The 27,886-nt window shown below is 43.2% G+C and overlaps 2 protein-coding genes across 6 annotated transcripts in view; one reads left to right on the forward strand and one right to left on the reverse strand.

Annotated features, from left to right (window-relative positions):
• Positions 1-666: 666 nt before the first annotated feature.
• GGPS1 (geranylgeranyl diphosphate synthase 1) lies at positions 667-19,329 on the reverse strand. The gene is made up of 4 exons (XM_031592036.2): positions 18,898-19,329; positions 11,926-12,016; positions 3,313-3,383; positions 667-1,784 (listed from the first exon to the last, which is right to left on the reverse strand). The coding sequence occupies exons 1-4, from the start codon at positions 19,234-19,236 to the stop codon at positions 1,023-1,025; spliced, it is 1,263 nt and encodes a 420-aa protein (XP_031447896.1). The 5' UTR covers positions 19,237-19,329; the 3' UTR covers positions 667-1,022.
• A 30-nt stretch (positions 19,330-19,359) lies between these two features.
• The window catches only part of ARID4B (AT-rich interaction domain 4B), an 84,024-nt gene continuing 75,497 nt past the window's right edge, over positions 19,360-27,886 (forward strand). For 3 of the 5 annotated variants that reach the window (XM_031592000.2, XM_031592023.2, XM_031592012.2), the window contains exons 1-2: positions 19,360-19,631; positions 20,531-20,592. In XM_031592000.2, the coding sequence (XP_031447860.2) occupies positions 20,587-20,592 (6 nt within the window). In that variant the 5' untranslated portion in view covers positions 19,360-19,631; positions 20,531-20,586. Of the gene's footprint in view, positions 19,632-19,731; positions 19,923-19,983; positions 20,096-20,530; positions 20,593-27,886 lie in introns of those variants that run through there. The other 2 variants (XM_031592005.2, XM_090135402.1) reach the window with 2 other exon arrangements.

The raw sequence follows: 27,886 nt of genomic DNA on the forward strand, positions 1-27,886 counted from the left end.
TGATATGAATTCAGAACATGAATGCTATGAAATCTGAATCAATTCCTGGAAAATTCTCTCAATTAAAATAAGAGATTAGAGAAACCAGCATAATTCACAGCATCTTAAAGCTACACAGCTTTCTTAAAGCTAAAGTTATGAATCCCATTTAATTCCTAGTAGCAGCTTCCTGTGCTACTATTTGCAGTTACGTCTTTGAGATCTAATGCTTATGTTTAAGTCCCACTCTATAAAATATTTGACTGTTTGAAAAAAAAAAAACCCAATGACATAATGATCAAAAACTAGTCAACTGAAGTTATTCAATGCAGAACTGGAAACAGTGGCAAATTCAAAATGAAAGTGATGGAAATTTTTCTCTAAGATAAATAGAAGTTTCTATTAAGCTCCCATCTCAATCTAAACATTAGTCTCATTTGGACATATAGCATTTTTACAATTTGTATTCCCCTGAAATATCCTCAGATACTGGGTAGAATATTCACATTAGAACTAATTACATCTATCTATCTATCAGAACTAAGCAGATCTATCCGATCTTCACAACTCTTAACATTCACAATGCAACACTAGTATATGCATTGAGGTTGTGAGCATCTTTTTTTTATTGAACACCATATATTTTGGTTTCCTAGAGTGTTGTTTAAAAACACATAAGCCACTTGGGTCAATCAGATTTAATTTAATAAAGAATTTCAGCCAGAAACTTACGGTAGCTTTGCTGAAGATATACCGTAGCCTGTGAGATTTCTAGGGGTGAAGTAATGCCAGTGTTTCTGTAAAAATCCATATTCACATTTGTTTCAATTCTAGTATATGTTTTGAAGACATCTGCAAGCAGTTACAATTAAGACTGTATATATAAGGTATACTGCAGTACTCAGTGATCAAACTTATTTTCAACATACATTTCTGCCATGTGGCAACACAGTATTTTTAAGTGAGACTGACTGTCACACCTTTCAGATAACCTTTTACCTGTTTTAAAAAAAAAAAGCTTCCATTCATCCCCAGTAGATTAATTAATTGTCATTTTCTTTGAACATTTTGCTCAGCTGTTCCACTAGTGCTACAAGCTCAGGGTTTCCCCCAAGTGATTCGATTTGTTTATAGGCTTCAGATTCAAGCTCTTTCAGTGTATTCCGAGTGTACTCAAATGAACCCACGTTTTCGAGGTAATGCACGCAGTATTTTTTTATATCTATGTTTTCTGTCCTTTGACGTAAAATGTTTTGCACCTGTGTACTTTCAGGTTTTGACCAAATTGCATGAATAGTTGGGAATGAGAACTTGCCCTCAGTTAAATCTTCACAAAAACTCTTGTTTTCACTATATTCTTTGGAGTGCAAGTTGGCATAGTCATCTCTTATTTGGAAGAAGAGACCAAGTGTGTTAAGAAGTGGTTTTAAGTCTTTCTTATAATTTGAGAAGAGCTGCATGAGGCCTACAGCTAATCCAAAGAGACCGCCTGTCTTTTGCAGTACCATAGCTTTGTATTCAGCTTCTGTAGGGCAGGTGTAAGTATCCCTCCAGTAAATGTCCAAGCCTTGACCTTTATGGAGTTCCAGTAGCTGACGAGTAAAAACTTTAACAGCATCTGGGTGATCAAGGGTTAAAACCTTCTCTAAGCCAAGGAAATAAACATAATTAGCACAGTTGATTACAGATGGAATTCCATAGATACTGTGTGCCACTGGAAAGCCCCGTCGTAGCTTTGAGTTATCTTCAATATCATCCACAAGTAGGCTTGCATTGTGTAACATCTCTGTCACTTCAATGATAACCTATTACAAGAAGAGAAAATGATTATCTGCATTTCTTTCCAGCGAACTATCTAGCATTCAGTAACCACTATCCAAAAGGTTAAAACCTGAAACCCAGCAATCTAATTGTTTGCTTGCCCAAGATAATGACTCTGAGAGCAAACTATTTGAGCGCTAATTACTCAGCTTTGAGATAGAAGTGAGGCCTACTTCAACTTGTAAAGATACTGCTGTCTATTGATTTTAAAATCATGAAGGATAGAGTGCTTATAAAAAGCGACACTGCAATACCTACTTTTCTGAATATTGATTTAGTCCGTTATGTCATTCCCAATACTGTCAGGAAAGTTCATCATTAGATAAGCCTATTCTAGCATTTCTCATTAGCCTATTTCGTATCACTTAGTTTGTGAACTCCTACAGTTTCCGGATATTTAAGGTTGAATTGAAATAACTTAAGATATGCTTCATGACTACAAATTACCTCATGAACTTTCATTAAAGACAGCATCAAAAATATTTTAGAGTTGAAAGCGAGGAGAGAGGAAGTTCAGACAGCAGAAAAAAAACCTTATGTTCTAGAAGACAACAGGAAGTTGTCTGAGGAAGTGAGAAAACTGCACTTCATAATGAAAGCAGCCCGGCATGCTTTCTTAAAAACCAAACCTAATTCACCAGTGGCTGCTGCAATATAACTTTCAACAGACAGATTTTGCTACTTGAGCACTACAAAGTATCACACTTAGCCTATCCTAAAGAGGACTCCTTCACAAGCACCAATGGCCTACCTGATCATTAATGAAATTATTTAGAGATCAGGTGGGTGTCAAGAAAAAAACAATTAGTTATTTTGATTCTCTACATTACCTTGGATACAGAGAATCTTTTGCACCCTAAGTATACAGTTTGGTGTGACTGTAGTCTAGTCAAAAGGAAAATTTTGCATTTCAAAAGCCAGAGTGTTTGAACGCACAGCCATGCATCTTGCATAGATTTGTCCAGGAGAAAAAGAAAAGGAAAGGATTATTCTCAGTAAAGTGCTTCACACTAGGTAATAAGGGCACTAAACTGTAGAAGTCTGCCATTTAAGGCCCAGAACAAGAAGTGGTTTATAAAGGTTTAAATGTTCACTTGACTCCTGGCTTTGATATTCTTGTATCAAAATCATATGACTTTGTTCTCAGTCAGTGTATTTGTAGGGCTTACAAAGTAACTGTTTAGCTTTTTTTTGCAAGTCACTGAAAACTTATTCCCATTGTTATTAACTGAAGCGAGTAACAATACTAGTTGCTCCTTCTACCACTTAGAAGGTTGAGCTTAAGTAGAAAGCATGTAACCATTCTACTTCAGACAAGTCACTGAAATTGTAACTTCAGTATTTAACCATAACTTCAGTGCAAAGCTGTGGCTATTTTCCTTAAGTTGTGCTTTAAGGTACTCAGGAATGATGAAAATGATCAGAAGTCTTAAGTACATTACACTAAGAACAATCTGTTGCTGACAATCTTGAAAGAAAGAAAAGAGCCTTGTAAAAATAATTAGTGAGTACCTGTATTTTATCTTCTGGAACATTAAGCCAGTGATTGAAGGCTTGTGACAGCTTGGTTCTTACTTGCTTACCTACAATTAAAAAAAAATAAAAGAAGAAATCAAAGTCCAGTATTAAATGCAACAGTTTATCTTAACAGCTGTAACTAATTTGAGACCAATAAGCTGCTAAAAGCATGACCACTTCAAAGGGCAAAATACATTAAAGCCAGATTGTAGCTTCTTTCCTCATTGTATAAGCCGTAGAATTGAAGTTGCTGATAGCTGCAAACATTTCACAGTAATACACAAACAATGATATAAAAACGTGTATTCACATGTTATTGCAATTAGTCTTGGCAATTTAGTTAGCCAATTTAGTTAGATCCTGATTCTGTTGGTAACCTCTACAAATAGATTTACTGCCTCTGAAAGCAAGTCCTAATTTGTTTGGCAGAGAAAACTTTCCTCCTGTTTCAGAGGAAAGAAGATTATAAATCCAAATTTAGTGTTGAAACAAGTGTTAAAACAAGTGTTAAAATTCAATCTAGATACATTTTACCTGGAGGAGGTGATTTTAATTCAAGTTATCCTATAAATTATTGATGCCAGCTTTCTTTAGTACAGCGAGGGGTCACATACAAGTATTCATTTAGTGTGTCTATTGATGATCAATAGGAAATTGTTCAATAAAGTCACCTCCTGTGCAGCTCTGAACTTCAACTCAGCTGAGTTTAATATCTTCTATTAACAGCAAAACAGACTTAGACAGAGTTCTGCATCCTTAGCTCATCTCAATGAGCCACTTAAAAGCTATTACAAACAAACCTCAGAGCAGTGCAACCTATCTACTGGGTTCCATATTACTCAAGACCTACTGAGAGACATAACTGAAGAATGATTCTGTAATATTAGTTCTCACGTTAATGATGCCACCCTGCCGTAGCACTGAAGAAGTTTCAACATTTGAATGCCTCCCTGTGTATTCTCTCTATTGCTCTGTGATTAGACATACAGAATGGAAAAATAAACATGGATAGATTAAATTTGATAAATTGTGGAAAAGAACAGGATTTATCCTTATTAAGTCACCAGCAGGTAAGCTGGTGGTAAGATTTGTGGTTTGGGTTCTACAGTGGAGGTGGTAATCTTCCTCAGTTGCTCAAAGGGCTTCAATTGTTGCTCAGTCTCAAAGATTTCCATTACTTCCTTTCACCACCATCTTTTGGTTTTCATCAGAAGATACCAATGAAAAGGCATCTCTTTTCTGACAGCTCTATCTTCTGGCTCTGCCATATGGGAAGGGGCATTCTTACCTGGACATACCTGTCTGTGGCTAGGTGTTTGTTTTGTTGTTGTTGTTGTTTTTTTATCTGTAGAAGCTTAGGTTTAAACATATTTTTCTGCTGGACAGACGGATTGTTATGTCTCTGAAACAGCATGGCATAGCTTAAGTCACCTGTATCGGGCTTATTCTCTATCAGTACAGTATGCATTTGGTTCTCAGGTCTGTTTTCTTTTTTTCTTTTTTTTTTTAAACAACAACAAAACCTGTGCATTTTAATCACGAATTCACTGATTTAAAAGTTCATCATTTTAACATGGACAACCAGGGCTCAAGTTCAAATACAAAATTAGAATGGCACCCAAGATTTTAAAAGCTCTCACATTAGCTAAGTGCCACCACTATTTCAAGTTACTTCTTTCTGACAACAGCTTCTGCAAATGCCAAAGTTCAGATTTTTTTTACCCACTATGTGGGCAGATCAGATTTTGGCCAAATCTGTTCCCTGACCAGACTTGCTACACAGTCATTACAACCAAATACTGCACAAACCAGGGCAGGAATGTCCTGCAGAGGTTTTTGTGTTTTTTATTTCCTTCTAATAATAATTGCATGAGTTAACTGAAGAGAAAATAATCCCTCAAAATACTGAAAACAACTGTTACAAACACATGCCAAGCTGCATGGCTTGATAAATATAAAAGAATAATTCAGTAAGTCCATGAAGAAAATTAGTCACAGATAATGTCATATTACAGATGTACATACCTTATCTACAGCCATTTACATACTTCTAAATTACATTTATAAAAACAATCACAATAAAAAAACAGGCTGCTAATATTTTTTGAAATGTATTTACTAGAAAATAAGCTTACAGAAATGCTACAAGTTCAGTAACAAGAGTTATTTCATCATGAAGTACGTAAGTACTAGCATATAATCTAAATGGACTCTTAATATGCACAGTGGATTTTGCCATTTAGTTTCTTAGTACAGACAGCATTTGAATTGTTAGACTTGTCTACCTTGAACACCAAGGCTGTCTAGACAAAGGCTATTTATGGAAAAACCACTATCTGTACAATAAAACATTCATCTCTACTTTTATAGGTGCAGATTTGCTTGTGTGAGCCCTGTTACTGCTTCACAAATGATGCTGTATCTTGTTCTGAAGTCAATCCTACCACGTCTATTTGCTATTAAAGCAATTTTCATATGCATGTTTTATGTCTACAGTCACACTATGATGGCAGCAGATCAGATCCTTTTAACATTGGTCTTAGAAGACTAGATGCATTGGTACTCCGTTCCTTTACTTCTGCCTCCATCCCTAAAACCCTAAATTATCCAAGACACAGCCCACAGATGTTACGATAAAATTAAAAGGATTAGGACTTAACACTACCAGAATAATTCACTTTTTCTTCTCTACTGTTCCATGTCACTACACTGTTGACTAGTCAAAGGAGAGTACTGTAAAACTGAAGACTACCAAGACCTAACTTCCAAAATTGGAAGCTCTGCCTCCTGTACAGTCATAATCATAGACATTACTGAAACAAACTTCTAACAAAGTTATGCAGAATGCAGTCAGTTTGATCTGCTGAGGATCCCAACAGTACCCTCCTCAAGCAACAACTACACAAAACTTGTATTCTCATTAGCAAAGCTGGGTGGACAAGCAAGGTAAGAGAAAATAGAATTTAACAGATTCACTCTGACAAAAATTCTCCATAGGGATAAAATATAAATTTCTTTTTCTTGAAACAAAGATCCACTTAGTGATGTCACTCTGAGGACAATCCAACCTCTTTAGACAGAGAAGAGCTACTTCTCTGTAGTGAGACTGACTACACGTGTGTATGTATAATTTTCTCCTGACAGAGTTCTGACCTCCTGCTCTGAACAGGCTGCTGATCAGTATTTCTTTGCTCACACTGCATTAATGTGACCTCAAACTATGCCCTTCAGGCAGAACCCCACTTAGATTGAGGGTGTGTAAAAGGGATAGAACAGCATGAGAAAGAGCAGAGGGACCATCAACCCAGCCCTCATTAGAGCCTCGCTAAGCTAATTCAACTCATTACTGCAGCAGAAAACTGCCTGCTTTTTGCTAGGTTAGCTTTCTGCCAGCTTTATGTACTGTATCAGCTTATGAAGTGGGTCTGCCTGAGTTAGTGCAGGGTGAGCAGCAGACGCTGAGAGACATGAGAAAGAGACCCTTCTGGATGAAGCAAGCCATTATATTACCTCAGTTTTATTGTACACTTTCATATTTAGCTCTGCCATCTGATGGGTTGGGGCTAAACAGGTCTGTGCAGACCTTCCCACACAGCTATGGGAATGCTACTGCCATCCTATGTGAACTGCAGGCCCACACTTTCAAATCTAGGCAGCCACTTGGGACAGACTGAGGTTGCTGCAGGACTGTCTATGTTAACCCCACACCCTGTTCAAAATAAGGTTAACTAGTCCAGCACTCAGATTCTGCTTTTTGCCTTGTTCTGTCCTCTCAGGATCCCCAATTCCACCATCCCACAGTCACATTGGACACAGTTGCTTCCACCCTTCACATGCCAACTAATTCTTCCATGTTTGGAGGTGTGAAGTCCAGCAAAACACCTTCCCTCATCAACTCCTTGATCCTGTGTTAAGGAGTGGTCCTCAATGCATTCCCGAAAACTGACTGGATTGCCTGTGCCCTGCTGTGTTGCTGCTTCTACTAGATACTAAGGCACTGAGCTATTCCACATCCAATATCACAATTGAATCACAGCCCTACAATTGCATGCAGATCTCTAATTCCTCCTGTTTATTCTCTACAGTCACTTCGCAGAGGTATTTAGGCCTGCAGATTCCCCAGGATGTGTGAGAACTTCCCCATCATGTTGCCCTGTTACTGTTTCCTTATTTTAGTGCATACATCTGAGGTGGGTTCCCTCCAGCTGTATTCATTAGAGGATCTCTTGTCTCCATCAGCCTATATCTTTTTCTTGCCAATTCACCATTTCCTTACTTTACTTTGGGTATTGTCACTTTTAATGTAAGTCTCTCTCTCCTCACCACACTGATCAGCCTGTTGGCAGACATATTTCTGGTTTAACTCGGGTTGGTGGAACCCATCTTCTCCTAGGAGTTCTTAATCCACATAGACAGTCCCTTAGTCATAAAACCCAAATCCCCACTGCTGATATCAGCTGGGCAACTAACTGGTTATTGACATGAATGATCTGTTTATTCCTTTTCATAGTAAGGAAGGGCTCAAGAAAGGAAAGATCAAGAAAAAACACTTGGTCTCCTGTGCCTTTGTCTCTCACTCCAAAAGCCATTTAATTGTGTTTGAAAAGCTCCAGGTAACCCTTGGCTATATCCATTAGTCTTAAGTGAAAGAGGTATAGGGTTCGGTTGCCTAATGATGAAACACACTGTGTGTTGTCTCTCCAGAACATCCCTCTACATCCCAAGAAGCAGCAAGCCTCCTTAAAATAACAGCTCAGATGGTGGCCTCTGTTCCCTGCAGGAAGCAGCCTCCCCACTACTATCACTTGATGTTCACCCCGGTGCTGTGCTGTACAGAGCTTCTAGCCATTTGCTTTCTTTCAGTGAAATGAACTTATCTGACAAATGTACATATGCATGAGATACAGGAATCTCCCTTGGTGTCAGAAGCCATGAGCTCCCACCCTTCACCACTGTGGAGGTCTTCATTTTGCAGCCTGATGTGCATTCTTCCTGCCCCTCTTTCAATATACACAGGGCTCTTGAATCTTCAGGCTCTTGCAGAAGATCCTGTCTATCTCCTTCTAGTTATTTCTGATGCTGTGCAGCCTGCTACACCTCTTCCACTTGTCTTTTTGCTTGGTGGAAGCAAGTTTTCCACCACTGCACCATTTGGAGGGCAAGGACACTACTTTCTCCTGGTCTAGTGGTATGCCCGAGCATCCCAGCAGTGCAAGAACTGAAAGCTGCCATCACTCTCAGGAACTTGGCCTAAACTGAAGGCTCTGATGTGCAAGATGCAGTTGCTCCAGTGGTAGGGATCATGCCCTGTGGCACATCACCACCATTCTTAAGCATATTTGTGCTGCCCTCAGTTTCCAGTCCCCTTCTGTGTGAACTGAGCACCTACATCTGTTGGCTGCCCCCCATCTGTATTCTCTTTTAAAAGAAATAACAGGAGTGAGGAAACAAATGTACATGCTATTAAAATAATAATGTTTCAGTAATTATAAGAGAAACACCACCTTAATCTTGCTACTGCTGCTTCATAACTCCTTCACCGAACTGGTCAAGTTCAACAACTCAGCAGAAAAAGCTTAAAAAACAAAAGCCAGTCTCAATTGTTTAGCAAGCTAAACAAGCCTGGAGCAATACACGTGAAAGGGAAAATGCAGAGTTGTGAATAGGATCAGAATCTACTCTTTTCAATTACAAGCTGTTGATCCAGTCACTTTTACTGCAACTGAAAGCCCATATACTCGTTAGTGCTGCATAAACAGTTACTGCTGTTAACTCAGCCTCTTGGAGATGAAAGATGCTTCATCATCTTGTGAATTTACAAGACAAACCACATTATTGGCATTTCTGAAATGTATTGCTGCTTATTGTACTTTGTTTACCCATATAAATGACAGAAAACCATACAGAGCAGAACACTGGTACAAACTACTATGGCAATTTTATGTACAGAATGATTTTAGTATTTGGTACCTTCTGAAACAGTAAGTTCTATTAATTTTAATGTTTATTCTGTCACTAGCATACTGGCAGTTAAAACAGCAACAACCTAAAAAACATTCCTTAAGCCTACTAGTTCTTCTAGCCAAAAGTCAAAGAAACAGATAAGCTTAGTGCTTAAGTATCAGCCCCAAAAAGTTACCATTGAAGTCCTACTGGATTAACATCAAACAGTCAACCTCCTCTTGTATCAGGGGATTAACCCTTAGCATTGTTATAGAAGTTCGCATTCTCACACTACAAGCAAGGTTAGGAGACACTTAAGTTTCTAAGCAGTTTCAATGATACCCAATTCCTCTTTATGTAAGAATTTGATATGCATCTAACTTCATTCAAATTCTCATAGGTTATTAAAGCACTTAAGAGATTTTGTTTTTTAACTAGTCCTACAAGATAAGCAACTGCTTATTTGACTCACAGCCAAGCTTGCTCTAAAAGCCCTTCAGATGTGCCTACCCTTGTGCCACCTCACTGACAGGACAAAAGATGAGCTATTCTGTCAGGCAAGTTTTTTAACAGGTTAGGTGATTGATAGCTAATCATTTGGTCAGTGAGCTGAGAACTGGCACAAGAAGCAAGAGAATACCACCAGAAGAAAGATGGAACAAAATTGCCCTTTTCAGCAAAGACTTGTTAGATTTGCTCAGGCATTTAATCTGGGCTCCACCCTAATTATGAACTGCTAGCATATGCCTCATGTTCCCTTCACCAAGCCTTGGTGTTTATACTGATGCCAAGGCTCACACAAGTAGCTGACTCCTACTGACCTGTGCTTGGCATAGCTGACTTGGGGCAAAGCTGGTGTTTCAAAACATAGTAAACATCCAGCTGTATGATTAAGTACAAGTGCTCCACAGGCACACAACTTTTACCCACCTAACTTAAAAGAATTCTTCTGTTCTGAATCACGCCAATATTTCTGCATGGAGAAAAGTGTATCTTATCTTTCACCTTCTCAAAGCATAAATTAAATTAACAAGAGATCAACATGCTTCAGCGGACAATCAGATTTAGGATACTTGAGCTTACACTGATGGTCTGTATAAGATAAGCCATTAGGATACAGTGATTAAGGCTGAACACACAGTGAAGTACAGAAATTTAGCCAGAGGAGTCAAGATGGGAAGGTTAAACTAAATGCATAATATAAAGTGAAAGCTAATTGAAGAGCTATTAGTCAAGGACTTATACCTACAGAAATTGTTTTTTTTTTTGGTTTTGTTTGTTTTTGGGGGGATTCGCTTTGTCTATTATATATTTGCTTCATTGCTAGTCACTACAGTTTTTTATTTTTTAAAAAACAGCTGAAGACACAGAGGTGCTGTGATACATCTTTGCTTGTATTAGATAAACTAACCAAACAAATAATACCCTTATAGACTGTGTTGGAGAAAAGTAAATTTCTACAAGACCAGATCTTAGAAAGCCCCTCGGAATATCACAGAATCATTCTCAAATACATTTTCAAGAAAAAGCCACCATCCAGTTTAAATGCTGTCAGCAAATGGCAAACAAATTTCCTGGCATTAAAAAATGAGCGCTACTGCCAAATTCTCTCCTCCTCTAGGTTTTCAACGACAGTGCTTGGCAGCACAAAGTGCCAAGTCCACTGCAATCTCTAATGTAGACAAAATGAAACTGATATTTGTAGAGATGATTAATAAATTTCACTACACACAGATTATAGACCCACCATGCCGATACAAATATCAGTCTAAGTTTTGCTGCAGATGTACGAAGCCACTTAGCACTGCACCTGTGATTTGTTATGCTATTTATCTTGATAAGTCTTCTATCCCAAGTCACATATAATTCTGGTCAGTTATATTCCTTAATAACTACCAAATATTATATATCCATTAACTCTACCAGTATTCAGTACAAGTTGGATAGAAGTAAATGATGCAACAGCTCCCACAGCAAAGTTACTTCTATAGTCACTGATAGCCTGTGTGGTCTTCCTTATGCCTTAGGTGTACAAACAAGAGTCACAGCAAACAATATGACTATTTGTTCAGCAAAGAGGCTTGTGAGTGGCACATGCATACAGAAATTTTCTATCAAACTGCCTCCTGCATTCTGCTGAAATAGCTATTATTCAAGAGGGAAAACTTCATCTCAGTGTGTTTCTAATGACCTGATACAACACAAGGACCAACAAGTCAAGTAATCCAGGACAGTCAAAATTGACAATACTAAAACCTGGCTCTATACTCATCAGGGAGAAGAAATAACACAGACTATTTAAAACATACATACAGCCCATCAACTCCAGCACAGCAAGCTGTTAAGTGTTGGGCTGTGATGTTTCATCCTTCAGGAATAGCATCAGGTCTTCAGTACTTGCCTGTATCTGTTTCAGCAAGTAGCAAGTCTCTGAATGGAGGGCAGAGCAACTGAAAGAAAACTATCTGCACTGCAGCAGACAAACGCAATTGCTACTGTATGAATCACACCAGAAGAAGAGAAGAAAGAACAACAAAATATAGAAAAATGTTAGCTTTAATTACTCTCAAACCTAAGTATCAAGAATGGATTGTATTTCCTAGGACAAAGATGTTATAAAAGTAACGTTGATATTTTGAAGTAACACAGTAAAAATAAACTTGCCTGGTAGTTGAAGTAAATACTGGTATGGCTCTAGAATTCTTTTAGATGTTTCATCCATCCCATCCATGTCTCTTTCATAAAAGGTAGTTTGCTGTTAAAGAAAGTGTTATTAACACTGTTTAGATTGGGAAAAACAAACAAACAAACAAACAAAAAAACAACCAAGCAGTGAAGTAACAAAATAGAGGAGCAAGCATTCAGGAAAAAAAAATTAGCTGACCTCCATGCTAGGTGTAAGTGCTGCAGTTTTAAATCCAATGGTGACTACAAAATTCACTGTAAAAGAAAAGTTTTATGGATGGCACTTAGACAAGAAGCAAACATATGTTTTAAGTACACGTTTCTTTATTTATTCATGAGTAGTTTAAATCAACTCCTAGACTTTTATCTATATCAGAGGGCTTAGATGAAAGAGAAACATTTAAAACATTAGCATTCACAACAATCGAGCCACACTGTAGATCCGTAGAAAAGACACTCAGCACATTCAAACCTTGCATGATTAATCTGATTAGACCTCCCTAAACGCTGTACCCATACAAAAGTGCAGATAACTAAGAGCAGAAAATATACCTTTACACCAATGCAGCCTAAGCAAGTTGAAAAAAAGCTTGAGCCTTCTGACAGCATTCTTCAGTCCTCTTTTAGAAGACAGTAATGTATTGTTTCCTTGCCACTGCTTAAGCACACAGTCATCTTTACATACGCTACATACATTGTATTCTTGCAATAAATCTTTTAGGATCCATTCCCTCCATAGCTCAACAATTATGTATTGATTATTTTTCAGTTCACATACCCTTTGATCATCCATATTTGCATTTTTTTCAGACTGCTTTCTATAATAGATTTTTTCCTCCTTTCACCTCTAGCCTTCCTTGCTGCACTGCAGATACAGCAGCTCAAAACAATTCTTCTAATGTCATTTTAAGACAGGAACTGCAGCAGCAGCACAGAGGCTCATGCTACTTCAGCAGTGCTTCTCAGCTGTTGTGCTCCCTCCTCCCCTGAGCTATTCAATAGTTTTATAAATTATCAATAAAACTAACTAATTTAAAGTGAGTTTGTAAGCATGGACTGATGCATTTTTAATCTAGGAACATTAAGGGGAGTGGCTGACATGAAATATACTGTGTTCCACATTTGCTCAAAGTAATCCAGCAATAGTTTCCCACAGACAACTCAAAGGAGCGGTATTAAGATCATCGCTTCCCCTTAAGCTACCTGGACAAACTGGACCTTCCCCTGCCAACAACAGCTCAGTCACTTCCTGCTAACTCCTATTCCCACCTTCTGGAGCCATAGATATTTGTAACAGTCCAAACTTGGGAACTGATCTTCATCAGTAATTATTTTTGAAGCTTAGGTTTGGATAATTTTTTATTAGCTTCACTGCATATGCTAATGCAAATCATCAGCACTTTAGGGGCAAGAGAGGGTATTTAAGCAAACATGGCTGCCACTGAAATGCAGGCATTTCCAGAAAGGTGTAGTCATGCATGCATGGTTTCTTAGCAGTAATGTCACAACAAGCGGTGCACCTTTCCATCGCTTATCCCATGATATTCCAGCACAACTAGCTGTCAGAATCTGAACCAGGTTTGTATGACATCCTTAGCTCCCTGTTGTTATTAGTAGAGCTTCAGAGATTGGAATTGCCTTTAAGCCAGGACTGCCTCTGAGAGCATCAGCTGTAAAACCCTTATGTACTGAGGATAATCTCAACAGACTTCAGTGAGGAAGTGAAATAATAAGACTATCACAGTCCACCAACTGATTTTTTAAGGAGAAAGAGGAACTTATACAGATGGATGTGCAGAGATGCTATCAAGTTGGCCACTTTCCTGTGACTATTACACGTCAAAAAGCCACACAGTTCAAAATTGAAAGTGCTTAGCTATCCAGCAGCACTGGGAGGAGATGGTGGAGCGGGAATGTCTTCTCTGTACCAGTTTCCCACTGATACAGAACCTACAGGCATTCAGTGAGCATGCACTGCAACATAAGAAAATGAAGACGACTGTAATCTGAAGATTACTTCCCATCCACTCTGACAAGTTGCCTGAAAGTAAATCCTAAAATTCTTTCTATCCCCTGCAATTCATTAGGAGGCTTCTCCCCTGTCTGTAGGTAACTAATGCACTACTCAAATCCTCAAACAGCTGGAAATTGGCCAGTATTACACCACATCAAATCATCTTTTTATCTTTTGGTGCCAAACTAATAGGAATGCTCCAAAATGCTGCTTATCTTAAAAAACAAACAAACCAATAAAAAACTTCTCTAGGCACTTTTCCACAAATGCCTTTTTTTTTTTTTTTTAATAAAGCAGAAAAGCAAGATATGTTATGGCTGTGCTTCATTTTTATTTTTCTTAAATAATGTAAAAAAAGCTCTAAAAATGATGGCAGTTTCCCGGGAATCACTGCAGCTAAGCTCTCCCAGGCTGCTTCACTGTGCCTCTAAATGAAGTACCTAACCTCTGCCAAGAAAGAGTGCAGTGCTTCATGAGGCACCTACATGGCTAATAGACTCATCAAAACTGGAATACTGGCCAGAGTTGCCCCAAAACTTATAGAAGAAAGAGATGCTTGACAAAAGATATCTAAATGAAGGTGCTTATCTAGAATACCACGAAGTATGAGAGTAATATTGTGGTAACTTTTCACAAAGAGTCACATTTGACACACCTTGGGAAATGTGTGATATGTGAGTTATCCAACCCTTGATATCAAGGGTTTTCTGATGTGGTTACTGAGTGATTTACTTCAGAAACTCAGCTGCTGCAGAGAGCTTTCTCACAAATATTTCAGTTAATGCCTCGCAACTTCCCTGTCACCAGGAAGAAGTCAGGCAATAAGTAAAAGGGAATATAAGCTGTTTGTCAGTTGTATGGAAACTGCTGAGTCACAGCCTGAACCACAGATTGATCACCTGAGGCAAAGACTGGATCAGCCCTGGGAGCACAGGTGAAGGCAATTCAGCTGTGTGACCAGAAGGGGTGGAGCCTGACTGCACCTCTCTTAGACCTCATTTAAGGGCTGACTGCCAGCAGGGAAGGATCTCTTTCTAGAGATCCCTCCTTTGTGGAGGCTTTCACTGCGATCTTGAATTTCCCTGCACAATCCACGATGAGACAGTTTTGGACTTGCTCTGAAAGCTGGATGCTCACAAGTCCATGGGGCTGGATGGATTGCACCCTGGTGTGCTGAGGGAGTTGGTGGATGTGGTTGCCAAGCCACTCTCCACCATTTTTAGGCAGTCCTGCCTACCTAGGGATGTCCCAGGGAATTAGAGACTGGCAAATGTGATGCCCATCTTCAAAGAGGGCTGGAAACATGATGCTGGTAGCTACAGACCTATCAGACTCACCTCAGTGCCTGGGAAGGTTATGCAATGGATAATCTTGAATGCCATCATGGACCAGTTAAAGGTCAACCAGGGAATCAGGGCCCAGTCGGCATAGGTTTATGAATGGTATGTCCTGTCTGACAAACGATTTCATTCTATGACAAGGTGACCCACTTAGTGAATGAGGGTAAGGCTGTCGATGTGGTCTACCTGTGCAGTGTCTGATGCACGGACTCAAATGCGAATGATCCAAATTGTTTATTACAAGTTCTCACATCACTTATATACCTTCACCAGTTTTCTTTTTCTAGCTTTCCCATCCGTCCCTACAACTTTCTCATCCACCTTTATGTGTAGAGCATTCTACAAAAGACTCTTCAACCGTTCACACAGGCGCTTATCCAATCAGAGCCGTGAGATGTTCTCTCTTTTTCTAGAGGTGTCCTTGGTTCTTGTGCTGTTTATCTTGCTCCACAGCTTCTGCTCTGAACAGTTTTTCTTGTATTCCCACAGACCTGGACTTCAGTAAGGCCTTTGATGCTGTCCCCCACAACTTTCTCATGGAGAAGCTGGCTGCCCATGGTCTGGATGGGCATATACTCTGCTGGGTGAAACGCTGGCTGGATGGCCAGGCCCGAAGAGTTGTGGTCAATGGAGTTAAATTGGTGGCCAGTCACGAGTGGTGTCCCCCAAGGCTTGGTACTGGGACTGCTTCTATTTAACATCTTTATTAATGATCTTGATGAAGAGATTGAGTGCACCCTCAAGTAAGTTTGCAGATGACACCAAGCAGGGGGGGAGTGTTGATCTGCCTGAGGGGAGAAGGGCACTGCAAAGGTACCTGGATAGACTGGATCAATGGGCCAAGGCAAACTGTACGAAGTTTCATAGGGCCAAGTGTCAGGTCCTGCATTTTGGTCACAACGACCCTAGGCAACCTAGGCTTGGGGAGGAGTGGCTGGAATGCCACCTGATGGAAAGGGACATTGGTGCACTGATTGATGGGCAGTCAGCTGAATATGAGCCAGCAGTGTGCCCAGGTGGCCAAGAAGGCCAATGGCATCTTGGCTTGTTTCAGGAATGGTGTGGTGAGCAGGACTAGGGAAGTCATCCAGCCCCTGCACTCAGCACTGATGAGGCCTTACTTTGAGTACTGCATTCAGTTTGGGCACCTCAGTACAAATAGGACATGGAGGTGCTAGAGCAGGTCCAAAGAAGGGCAGCAAGGCTTGTGAAGGGCTTGGAGAATATGACATATGAGGAGATACTGAAGGAACTGGGGCTGTTTAGTCTGGAGAAGAGGAGGCTGAGGGGAGACCTTATCGCTCTCTTCCAATACCTGAAAGGTGCTTACAATGAGAGTGGGGTTGGTCTCTTCTCACTGGTGACAGGTTGAGGGGAAATGGCCTTAAGTTGCAGCAGGGTAAGCTTAGGTTGGATATCAGGAAACACTTTACAGAAAAGGTTGTTAAGCACTGGAATAGGCTTCCCCAGGGAGGTGGTTGAGTCACCATCCCTGGATGTGTTTAAAAACTGTTTGAATGTGGTGCTCAGGGACATGGTTTAGCAGAGGGTTGTTAGTTAGGGTAGTATGGTTAGGTTGTGGGTGGACTTGATGATTTTTAAGGTCTTTTCCAACCTGAGTGATTCTATGATCTGAATACAGGTGAGCATTCCTTCTGTTTGTTTCTTTTCATTTCTCCACAATATTCTTTCAAATTGTAACATTAGTGAAACTAGAAGAAATAATTGCACCTATCACAAAAGAAGACACCCAACAACCCCAAACTGAAGCACTCGATGCTGTTCTGCTTAGTTCAATTTCCTTTTGAACTCATACGTGCACTTGCTGTCATGCACTTGCATCATGCACAGCTGAGCTCTTCTTCAGCAGTTCTTCCTTCTTTCCCCTCACACAGCCCAGCTGCTGCACGTATGGGCTCACAGCCACACCTCAGAGCCCACAGCACTGCCCTAAACTGCAGCAAGCTGTATCTCCAGGCATCTATGCAGACTGGAAGGAGTGGTCCTTGAGAGCAGCCCTGCAGAGAAGGACCTGGGGGTCCTGATGGATGAAAAGCTTAACATGAGCCAGCAGTGTACTCTTGCAGCTCAGAAAGCAAACAGTATCCTGGGCTCCATCAGAAGAGGGGTGGCCAGCAGGGACAGGGAGGTGATTGTCCCCCTCTACTCTGCTCTTGTGAGGCCCCATCTGGACTACTGTATCCAAGTCTGGAGCCCCCAGTACAAGAAAGACAGGGAGCTGTTGGAAAGGGTCCAAACGAGGGCCACAAAGATGATCAGGGGACTCCCTATGAAGACAGGCTGAGGGAGCTGGGCTTGTTCAGCCTGGAGGAAAGAAGGCTGCGGGGTGACCTCAGTGCAGCCTTTCAATACCTAAAGGGAGCCTACAAACAGGAGGGGAGTCAACTCTTTGAAAGGGTTGATAAATGCAGGACAAGAGGAAATGGTTCTAAGTTGAGGGAGGGAAGATTTGGGTTGGATGTCAGGGGGAAGTTCTTTACAGAGAGCGGTGAGGTGCTGGAAGAGGCTGCCCAGGGAGGTTGTGGATGCCTCGTCCCTGGAGGTGTTCAAGGCCAGGTTGGATGGGGCCCTGGGCAGCCTGGTCTAGTATTAAATGTGGAGGTCATTGGCCCTGCATGTGGCAGGGGGTTGGAGATTCATGATCCTTGAGGTTCCTTCCAACCCTGGCCATTCTGTGATCCTTTGGCAAAGGGCGCTGAAGGGAGACAGCAGCACAGGCCTCTGGGACATGGGAGCTTTCCTCAGACTTGGAACTGTGACCCCTGATCAGCAGCAAAGTAATATGAATTCCAAGCTATGCGTCAAGGAACTTCTTGATCTCAGAACTTCATAACACAGCTTTCTCCCATCCCATCCTTCAGACACTCCCACACATCTCGTGGGAAGGACGAAATTGGCAGGGCCAAAGGCACACCTAACAAACAGAAAGCGGGCAGCAGCGCCTCAGCAGCTCCAAGCACCGCACAGCCGCACGGGAACCGAAGCGGCGGCGGCGCAGAGCGCCACGGCCCGAAGGCGCAAGCACAGCGCGGCAATAACCGGGCACCGCGCCGCGGCGAGCGGTGCAGAGCGAGACCCGCGCGCACACGGCAGCGGATGCGTATCGTCCTGGGGAGGCTGCGAGGGCTCCTAACCCGAGTTCGGGCAGGACGCCTGCCCTCGCAGCCCGCATTCTCATTCTAATTAGAGCAGCGCTCCCTATCACCCTGTGGGGCAGGCAGAGCGGAACCTCACGCAGCTTTAGCGCGCACCGGCGGCAGGGCGGTAATTCGCTTCCTTTTCTGCCACGCGGGGCTGCCCCGAGATGCACGGCCGAGCCGCACGAGTGTCGCCACCGCCATGTTACGCGAACCAGACTGCAGCGCGCGGGGACGCCGCACCACCCCCACCTCCCCCGGCCCCCCCCTTCCCGGGCAGCCCGCCAGCCCCTCCCCGCCGCCCGGCTTCCGCCCGCTAGGGAGGACCGGCCTCGCTGCCGCCGCCGCCGCCGTCCCCCCCAGCCCGGGCGCCTCCCACCCGCCTAGCGGCCAGGCGGCTCGAAAACGCTCCGCCCGCCCCGGCATCGTGGCCGCTCACCTCGCTTTCAACGGCGGCCCGAGCCGCGCCCGCTCCGCTCCGGCAGTAGCAGCAGCGCCGCTCTGCGGGAAGAGCGCCGCCCTCTTCCGCTCCGCCGGGCGCCACCTTCCTCTCTTGAGGGAAAATGCGCCACCGGGGCCGCACCGCGCAGGCGCCGGCCGTGCCTCCTCCCTGAATTAGCATTCGGCCCAGGGCCCGCCCCCTCGCGGCGGCCGCGCGCGGTGTGATCTGGGATACGTAGTCCGCGACAGGCGCCAAATCGCTTCTCCAGCCGGAACGAGCGGCGGTGAAGAACACCATCACCCATGAACCTTTTCGGCGCCGAGTCTCAGTTTCCATAGAAGTGGAGAAAAATGACGTCAGTATTTCCGACACGACAGCCAATGGGATTGAGGAGGGGGCGGGCTCCGAGAGCCGGAGCCCAATGGAGGAGGCGGGGAGAGGGGCGTGGCCCGACTCGTCCGTCCGTCAGTCAGCCGCTCGGTGCGGGAGGGGGAGGGGGACCGAGAGGCTCCGAGCCCAGCAGTCACCGCCGCCGTCGCCGGGTCCGGGCGGGACGGATCGGATCGGCCCCGCCGCGCGCAGCAGTCCACGAGCAGAGCCGTTACGGAGCGCCGAGCGGGAGCCGAAGCCGGTGTGACGGGGACCCGGAGCCGAGAAGAGGCTTCGCCCCGCACCCTTCGCTCCCCCCCGCCCGGGGTCGGGGAGCAGCGGGCGGGCGCCGCGGAACAAAGGTAACGGCGCGGGGCCGCGGGCAGAGCACCGCTCCCCGCCGGCGGCGAGCGGGAGGCGTCGGGGGGGCGCGGGGCCGGGCCGCGACGGGGCGGGCGGGGGGAGGGGGGCGGTTGTTTTTCTCCTCGCGGCGCGACTGCGGCGGGACGCGGCGGCTCTGGGGCCGACGGAGAGCGATCGGGGCCGCCTGGGCAGCCCCCCCACCCCGCCCGCCTGCACTCACACACTCACACACTCACACTCACACACACTCACGCACGCACGCACCACCGCTCCGTGTCCCCGCTGAGCAGGTCGGGCCCCTCTCTCCCCGCCCCCTCCCGGCCCCGCTCCCTTCTTTTCTTCTTCTTCCTTTTCTTCCCTGCCGCCGCCGCGGCCCTCCCTCCCTCCCTCCTCCCCCCGCCCGGCTCCGGCCCGGAGTTGCGGCTGTTGCTCCCCAACTCCTGCGGCGGGCTCGGCGCTCCCTGTACGTGCGGAGTGGGGGGGGGGAAGGCGCGGGGAGGGGCCGCGGCCGCAGCCCCCACAAAGCGGCTCCCCCCCGGGGGGCCTTCCCGCACAATGGAGGAAGGGCCTCCCTTCCCCGCTCCCCGTCGCAGAGTGCGCGTGTGGAGGGGCCGCGACCCGGGGGGGCCCTTCCCTGCCGCGGGGGAGGCCGGGGGGGGGGGCCGTTGTTGTGGCAAGTTTCTTCTCCTCTGACAGAAATGGCGGCGGCGGGCGCGGGGGGAGCCGCGCCGTGCGGGAGCGGCCGGGGCGGAGGGAAGGAGGGAGGGGGGACCGGGGAGCGGGGAACGGGGCGGCCCGGGGAGGGCAGGGAGAGCCGCGGGGGCAGCCCCCGGCCCGGTGTTGTACCCCGGTGCGAGCGGCCGGGGGGGGGCCCTCAGCGCTTTGTTTTAAATTCCAGGTCCGGCCTCGGCCGCTCAGCCCCCGCCGAGGGTTTTACCGCAGCCTGAGCTCATCATGAAGGTAACGCGGCCGCTCGTGTTGCGCCGGGAGCGGGGAGGGCGGTGAGGGGGGGGGGAGCGAGCTGCGCGGAGAGGGGCCCTCCCGTCTGTCTGCGTCTGTCTGTCTGTCCGGACCCCGGCGCGGGGGGAGCCGCGGCGCGGAGGTGCCGTTCTCTCTCGGCAGCAGCGCTCGGAGCAGAGCGAGGACATGGCTGCCGGGCCGCGCTGCGGGCGGAGCGGGGACGGGCACCCGCCCGAGAGAGAGCGGCGGGGCGGGGGAGTGCCGGGCACGGGGGCTGCACGGGGGCCGCCTCACTTTCTGCTCCTTAATCGGAGTTCTGCTGAACGAACGAGCTCGGTGTCAGCAGGGAAGGGTGCCTGTGAGAGGCTCTCCGCAGTGAAATGATCGCTGTAAGGTGCAGGCGGCTTTCAAACAGGTTCCGGTCTTTTTCTGTGTGCTGCGTGCTATTCACGTGCATCATTGCTGCTCGTTCTGAGCTGTTTATTTCTGGCGCATCCGGCAAATTGTATAGGGAACAAACCACGTTGGTGGGATAGTGCGATTTACTCTGCGTAGGAAAGATTGGTGTACCCCAAAGCAGTGTGTAAAAGCTGCGGTTGTTGGGTTGCTGGCATTTTGCTGATGGTGTCTCGCTGCGAATGCTGTTGGTAGCACTGTCACACCGGGACCTGTAATCCAGGTCCGGGTCCTGCTGGGCTGTGGTAAATCTTGTTTCAAAATATCAGAAATCTTAGAATTGTTGCAGGTCTGTGCTACATCGTCTTGTTGGTATTTATTAAAAAAAAGGCAGCCTGTGTGTAGGGTCTTGAGCTGTTGGAGTTGTGCTGCTGTCTGTGAATGAATGTTATGTAAAATATGTGCGTAGAACTCTATTTGCTGCTGGAAATGGGAAGCGGTGCGGATCGTTTTAATTTCTAGATTGATCTGAGCTGCTGAGCAGCAAACTGAGTCTTACTATAGAGCTGTTAAAGGTCCAGCATGCGGGTTTCCTTCCTTTTTTATTTTTTCCACTTTGATGACTCAATGTCAGTATATTTAAAAAAAAAATAATGTTTTAGCAGCACTCCCTATGCTTTTTCTTGAGCGAGCAAGCAGGTCTAAAATCCTGCATGCATCCTCCTCGTTAAAGTAAACTGTTGATGAATGTACACCACCAGGCTGTCAATGGAGTATGATATGGAGCTTTCCAAATGTGGCTCACTGCCTGCTGGGGTTGTAGGAGATGAAAGCAGGAGGCAGCATAGGGAGCTTTTTCTTTTTTTTTTTCCTCCTCGGAAGGAAAAACACTTATTTAAATGACAGCTAAATTTACATACATTTCTAATATTCTTTTTCCATGTAAACAAATCCCACAGTTACCATAGAGATTAGGCTCAGATACTCTGGTTATAGAGCCATATAAATGTAGAGAGCTGGGAGGATGAGGAGGTTGGATTGCGAGTGACAGTACAGAGTGCTCTGTGCAATAGCGATAGCGCCCACTTCAGCCAGAATCACACATGTAGTAGCAAAGATTTTAAGTAGGAAATTCAGAAAGCTGTCAGTAGTTATATATTAAAAATGAAACAAACAAACAACGGCCCCAGCATGTTAATTCTTTGATAAGATTTCTGCTGCTACTGCCTTTTTATTTCTTTTTAAAGATTTCAATGATTTCTGCCAGGGTGTTGGAATGCTGATGTTAAGTCTGCCATTTGTGTGTAGCATTAAATTTCTATATGCTCGAGATAACTGTAAGAGCTTTATTTGCTGTGCCACATAACGTTAAGTGAGGTTAATCTGTAAGTCATTACACTGGAACTTTTTTCACTTGTTACACTGAAACTTTTAATGGAATTGTAGCTCAACAGAAACGTCTAAAATACAGCGGTGTTTCCAAGACTGTTTTTTAAGATCTCAGTAATAATACGGTGCATCATGGCTTAAATCTGTAATTAATTTTCTGAGCTTGCATGGGTATAAGTGAGTCCAATAAGAAGTGTTAAGAGAGAGCCTTAGGAAAGCTACTGGCTTTCTATTGGTGTCACCACAAAGTAACACTGGCTGTACTACACCAGTACTGCAACAGTACAGATACTGTTGAAATAGATGGCTGTGTTTTTGTGTGCATTCATTTTTTAAGGTATTGGCAGCGTATGCCTCAAGGACACTTCGGCATAGAGAGAATGTAACTCTTTAAGACCCAGCTTTACTTGGAGGCTGCTGACTGCATGCTGGCGCAGACTGCAGCACTGTTTGATTCCTGCCGAGGTCATTCTTTCAGGTGCAGAGGTTTTGTATTCCAGCACGTGAAGCAATTAGGACTGTGGTCTGAGTCTGTATCTTTGTCTCTTTGGGTGAACTTGAACAACTCACTTATCTCTACAGAGTCATTTCTTCAATCTACGTAGTATAGACAGAATGTTTATTGTGCTTTGTAAAACACAGTGGGGCATGTTTAGGAAGAGTGCCAAGTCATATTGATGGAAAGCTGTAAGTCAGTCCTGCTCTTGTTTCAGAACTCTCTGAGACAGCGGAGGGGTGCTGCTGCCTGCTAAGCGATTACCACCTCCAAAGCCACTGGCATAATTGTTCTCCCCACAGTAACCCAACTTAATCCAAGTAGATAAAGTCCCTTGTATAAATTAGTAACTTTATCCTATTAAGTAGTCCTACCGTGGACTGCAAAGAACATTTGAAGGCGGTCTTAAAATATCTCAAAGTGTATCTTAAAAGGAAATACACAGATCTTGGCATAATTGCGCACAGTGCAGTTGTGTAGATCGTGGTTAGAATGATGGTTACAATGATTCGTATTTTATAGTGAGGTTTTTTTCCTTGATAAATTTAGGTACTTTCTGCATAACGTTTTCTAAAGCATGAAGCATGCCGTAGAAGCTTGTGGAATCATTGCGGAAGGTTTGATTATTTAAAAGCTAATTGTGTGCCACCCAATTACTACCTACTAAGTAGATTGCAAAATGCATATATAAACATTATTCCAGTTTTTTTTATTTTCTTTCCTGAAGTCAAGAAGTAAATTTCAGAAAAGCAGAGTCTCTGTCTGTAAAGAAACAGTTTCACTGTTGGTTTGTACTGAGAGCTATTGTAAATGCTCCTGAGATTTTTAATATCTACTATGATATTTGCTTGAAATTTAAATATATGAATGAAGATAGTATACCTACTGTAGTTAAAGAGTTCACTGCTGCCTGGTGATAAAAATAGTAACTGTCCCAGAAGCGAGAGTAATCCACTATGAATTAAGCGATCTGGGATGATGGTTCAAATGTTTTTTATGCTGTTTGCACATTCAAGTTTTTCAATTTGTAAAGTATGAAATATTTAGTGGTTGTAGATAAAAAATTATCTGGTGGCTCTAGATGTTTGTGAGTGCTTGCTCAAAGCTGTTATGCTGACAGATGAAGGAAGCAATGCATTTGGTTTGTGGCGTGTTTTGTTTTTAATTCATTCATTTACATTTTGGTTTCACTTATTCCTAGTGACCTCTCTAGATCTGTGCAGAGATCTGTGCAGAGATCGTTAGTGCACACTGATGCTGTAATCACTTTCCCTTCGAGCCAGGCAGTCTGCTGCTCTTGTTTCCTGCCAGAATGGCAGAAGACAAAAGTGAAGTATCTGGTAAATTTTTCAGGCTCCAATTTCCAGCTTCATGCACAAGTCAGCTGAAAGTCCTATTGCTCTTACGTAGGCTGGAAACTAGTCGTGGAATGTAGTGACCTTTCACTTTCTGGTTAACTAATTGAATTGCGGCAGTAAAGGACATTTGTAGCCGAGGAGTACCTTGGGAATAGTTTTTGTTGTGCTGGAGGTATGCAAACAGGTAAGTTTTAAGACGTGGTTTTCCCCCCATCATTTGTTTTAGCGCTGTGAAAACCAATCTTAAATTCTGTCCTGATGTTCCAGTTTAAACAAGTGATCAGAGGCACTTATTGACTTCCTCATGCTTGCATAATTATGTAGAAAGGAAAGCAAACACCGCTTGCACCAAGTAATTACAAGTCACGTTGGAATAATCTAAGCTATTTTGAAATTGGATATTTGCACTTTAGAAATGCCAGTCATAGTATATTTTACAGTGGCTAAATATCCTCGAAGTCTGGAATTCAAATGTGTGTGTTTAGTGTGTGTCTATTCTGTAGCTGAATGTGTTGATAAGGACTCCAAAGTTAATTAGACCACCTGGTGGAAAAAAAGGCTGCTAGACTGAGAAGACCGAAGTGGTAACAAACTATGACAACTGGAAAGGTTGATTTGCTTGTATTAGTATCTAGAAATTTGTTGGAGGATTTTTGGATCAAGAGTCTCTTAGCAGCCAAACTATTGTATCAGGATACTGTCAAAGAAAAATGTTAGCAGCTGGAGTAATGGATGTGCATACGTTCACTCAGACATTTTGGGACAGTTATTCAATTTGCTTTGTAATCTTAAACTACAAGTGTTACATACATCTAGTGCAGAAGTATGCCCTGTATGTATTTTTAAAGGAATTCATTGTAGTTGAGAAGTCTTTTGAAACAAAACACAATCTTTTTTGATGTATGGAGCTTTAAAAGCACTGTCAAACAATTAGTCCAAATGTTTCACTGGTCATTTAAACTGAAAAAAAAAAAAACTTCAGGGAAGGTGGGAACAGTACCTAATTGTTGCAAATTAGTTGCAAATTTTCATTTAAATCCTACAGAAATAAATGGTTTTCTAATAGGCTCAAAAATAAAACAGCATTTGAGATCTCTTTTGAAAAATATAAGAAATAGATTTTATGGGAAGAGACCGAGTTTAAGTTTACTTGGAACCCTAACGCCATGCAGAGACGTCCACTTGCTAGATTATTTATCAGTTCTGTACTTGACAGCAGTTCACCTACTGAGAAATGCAGTAATACGTTACAGTAGCAGTTCTAGCTACTAAGATGGGCCTTTCAGCAATGCTGAAAGAGTGTACAAATCTGAATAAGCATGGATCTTGAACTGCTCCTCAGAGGCTTCTTAGAAGATTTCAAAATACCTCCAAGGAAATAAGGAAACTTGTTTAGTTTTCTATGCATAAAGCAAGTGTTAGTGATTAAAAAGTGTTAAAATAATTGTTTTAAAAGATTTTGATGGAAAGCCATACCTTTTTAATTGGTTAACATGGGGCGAACAAATGAGAGGATATTTCAAGTAATTCAAGTATGGAAAGGGCACTTTGATATTCTACCCTTAGCAAGATGTCTATTATTTTCCTTCCAAAGAATAGTTTGAAGCAGGGAAGAAATTCAATAAAGAGCTATTGTGTGTTTCTCTCTCTCTCTCTCTCTCTCTCTCTCTCTCTCTCTCTCTCTTTTGCTTATTTCTCCAACTTGGAAGCCAGCATATAAAGCAGTCATGACCTGTTTAGCAAGAAATGTTTGTAGGCAAGCTCTGGAAAGGCAGCTGTGAGATTGTCAAAGCAGGGTGGTGGAGGGTGTCATTGGGTTACCTGCAGAAAACTAGGACTGATGCGATCAGTCTGTGTTACGTGTGACCACTGTGCACTGGTGACGTCCTGAGTTAGTATACATTAACTGTAATTGCTTATGGAGCTCTGGTGTGGACTTCCCTGACCCTGTGGGGGAGCACTGTGAAGGCTTTTCTTGCACACTAAGCAAAACATCGAAGTACCCAACTGTGAGGAGGCATTTACCTTACTGTAGCAGTAGTAATGTCTAGTTTAGCCAGAGTTATCGTTTGCTCCCATTGCTCATCTTGAGGTTGTGCAAGCTGTGCACTGTGAAGAGTGTATGTTCAGTATGCTGAAGAAAAGACTCCAGGCATCCGTATTTCCCAAATTATGGAGTCTTTGGTGATTTGTGCAGACTATCTTGAGTGATGTTCTTATCAGTTGTGATTTAAGCTAAATGGATGACATACTAGTTCTACAGGTGTTTGTTGTTGAATGGATCACGCTGATTGGACTAACTGGTAACTAACGGAGTAACACTGCTCTTAGACAGGAGGGTTTGATTTTTTTTCATTATTGAGTCTTTTAATGTGTCCCCTAACAACCTACACCAAAGAATTTTGTTTCATGGGCTTCTATAGAAGAATAGACTCTCTTCTTCCTTCTCCGTTCCTGACTGTCAATTCTTGCTGTCTTTTATGCCAGCAGGTCCATTTGTATGGTCCTAAGGTAGACTGAATCAGAATGAAATTAACTCAACAATCAGATATCCATGCTGTTTGGTTACAGCAGATCCATGACCCTAGCATTTGGACAGAGGAAGGAAGGAAAGCACCCAAACTGATATGAAGTGGCTTAAGCTGCTTGTGAACACACCTTCTGTCCCATCCGTTAACTTAGCAATTTCTAGTCATTAAGCTCAATATTTTGTAAATTACCTAGATGTGAAATTTCCATAGAGTTTTTTTTCTAGGCTTGCTTACTAGCTAGAACACTGCTCTTTTCTATAGGTCTTCTAGAAGGTGTTAAAAGATTGAATGAAATAGGTAATGTGTTTGGAAGGTAATGAAGAAAGCTTAATTTTGATGTGAGCACAAATTTCTAGTTCAGAAGATGGAGAGTGAGTGTCAGACACAGAAGAAGAAAGCCTTGTAAGTATTTTTTTTGAGGACTCAAGCTTTACTTCCCTCTTTTCCCCATATAAAAAGTTCTTATTCAATACTTGGAAAAAGTATCAATAATAATAATGGCTCCAGCCTTTTTTTTTCTCCTAACTAGAGGAAGAATTGGTAGATAGTATTCTGAATTTATGAATATATTTTTGTATTTATAAATAGAAAATTCTTATCCTGTAAAGGTGACAGTCTTCAGGGAACTAACATTTATGCTAAAGTGTTCTGCCAATAGGTACTTCTGCCAGTGAATTGAAAAATGTGCAATCCTTATTCCTAATCAAAGCAGTCAGAAACAATAACCTGAGGAGAAATTATATCGCTTTCCCTTTGATAAGGGAATAGAAGTCATAGTTTTGATTCTCTGTATATGAAGAAAAGCCCCATATACTTGTGGGTAGATTAATGGAGACTCAGTGGCAGGAATTATGCCAGCTGGAAATGGTAGCAGTACGGTATGTGACACCTTCTGCTTATCATTATATGCTTGATGTGAAAATTTCAGTGATAAATTTAATATCTCCCTTTGAAGAACTGAAGTTTTTACTGACTTTAGTCTGGGATCCATCCCCTTTTCCCTCTTACTTGCCCTCCTAACATTATTATTCATTGTTTACGCTGGTCCTTCTAAGAGCAAGGAAAAGGAATTTGACTTAAGCAAAATTCAGATCCGAATATATCTGCTAGAAGTCTTCAGCTGG

The sequence above is a fragment of the Phasianus colchicus genome, chromosome 2, assembly GCF_987193195.1.
Source record: "Phasianus colchicus chromosome 2, bPhaCol1.hap1.1, whole genome shotgun sequence".
Taxonomy (NCBI): Eukaryota; Metazoa; Chordata; class Aves; order Galliformes; family Phasianidae; genus Phasianus; species Phasianus colchicus.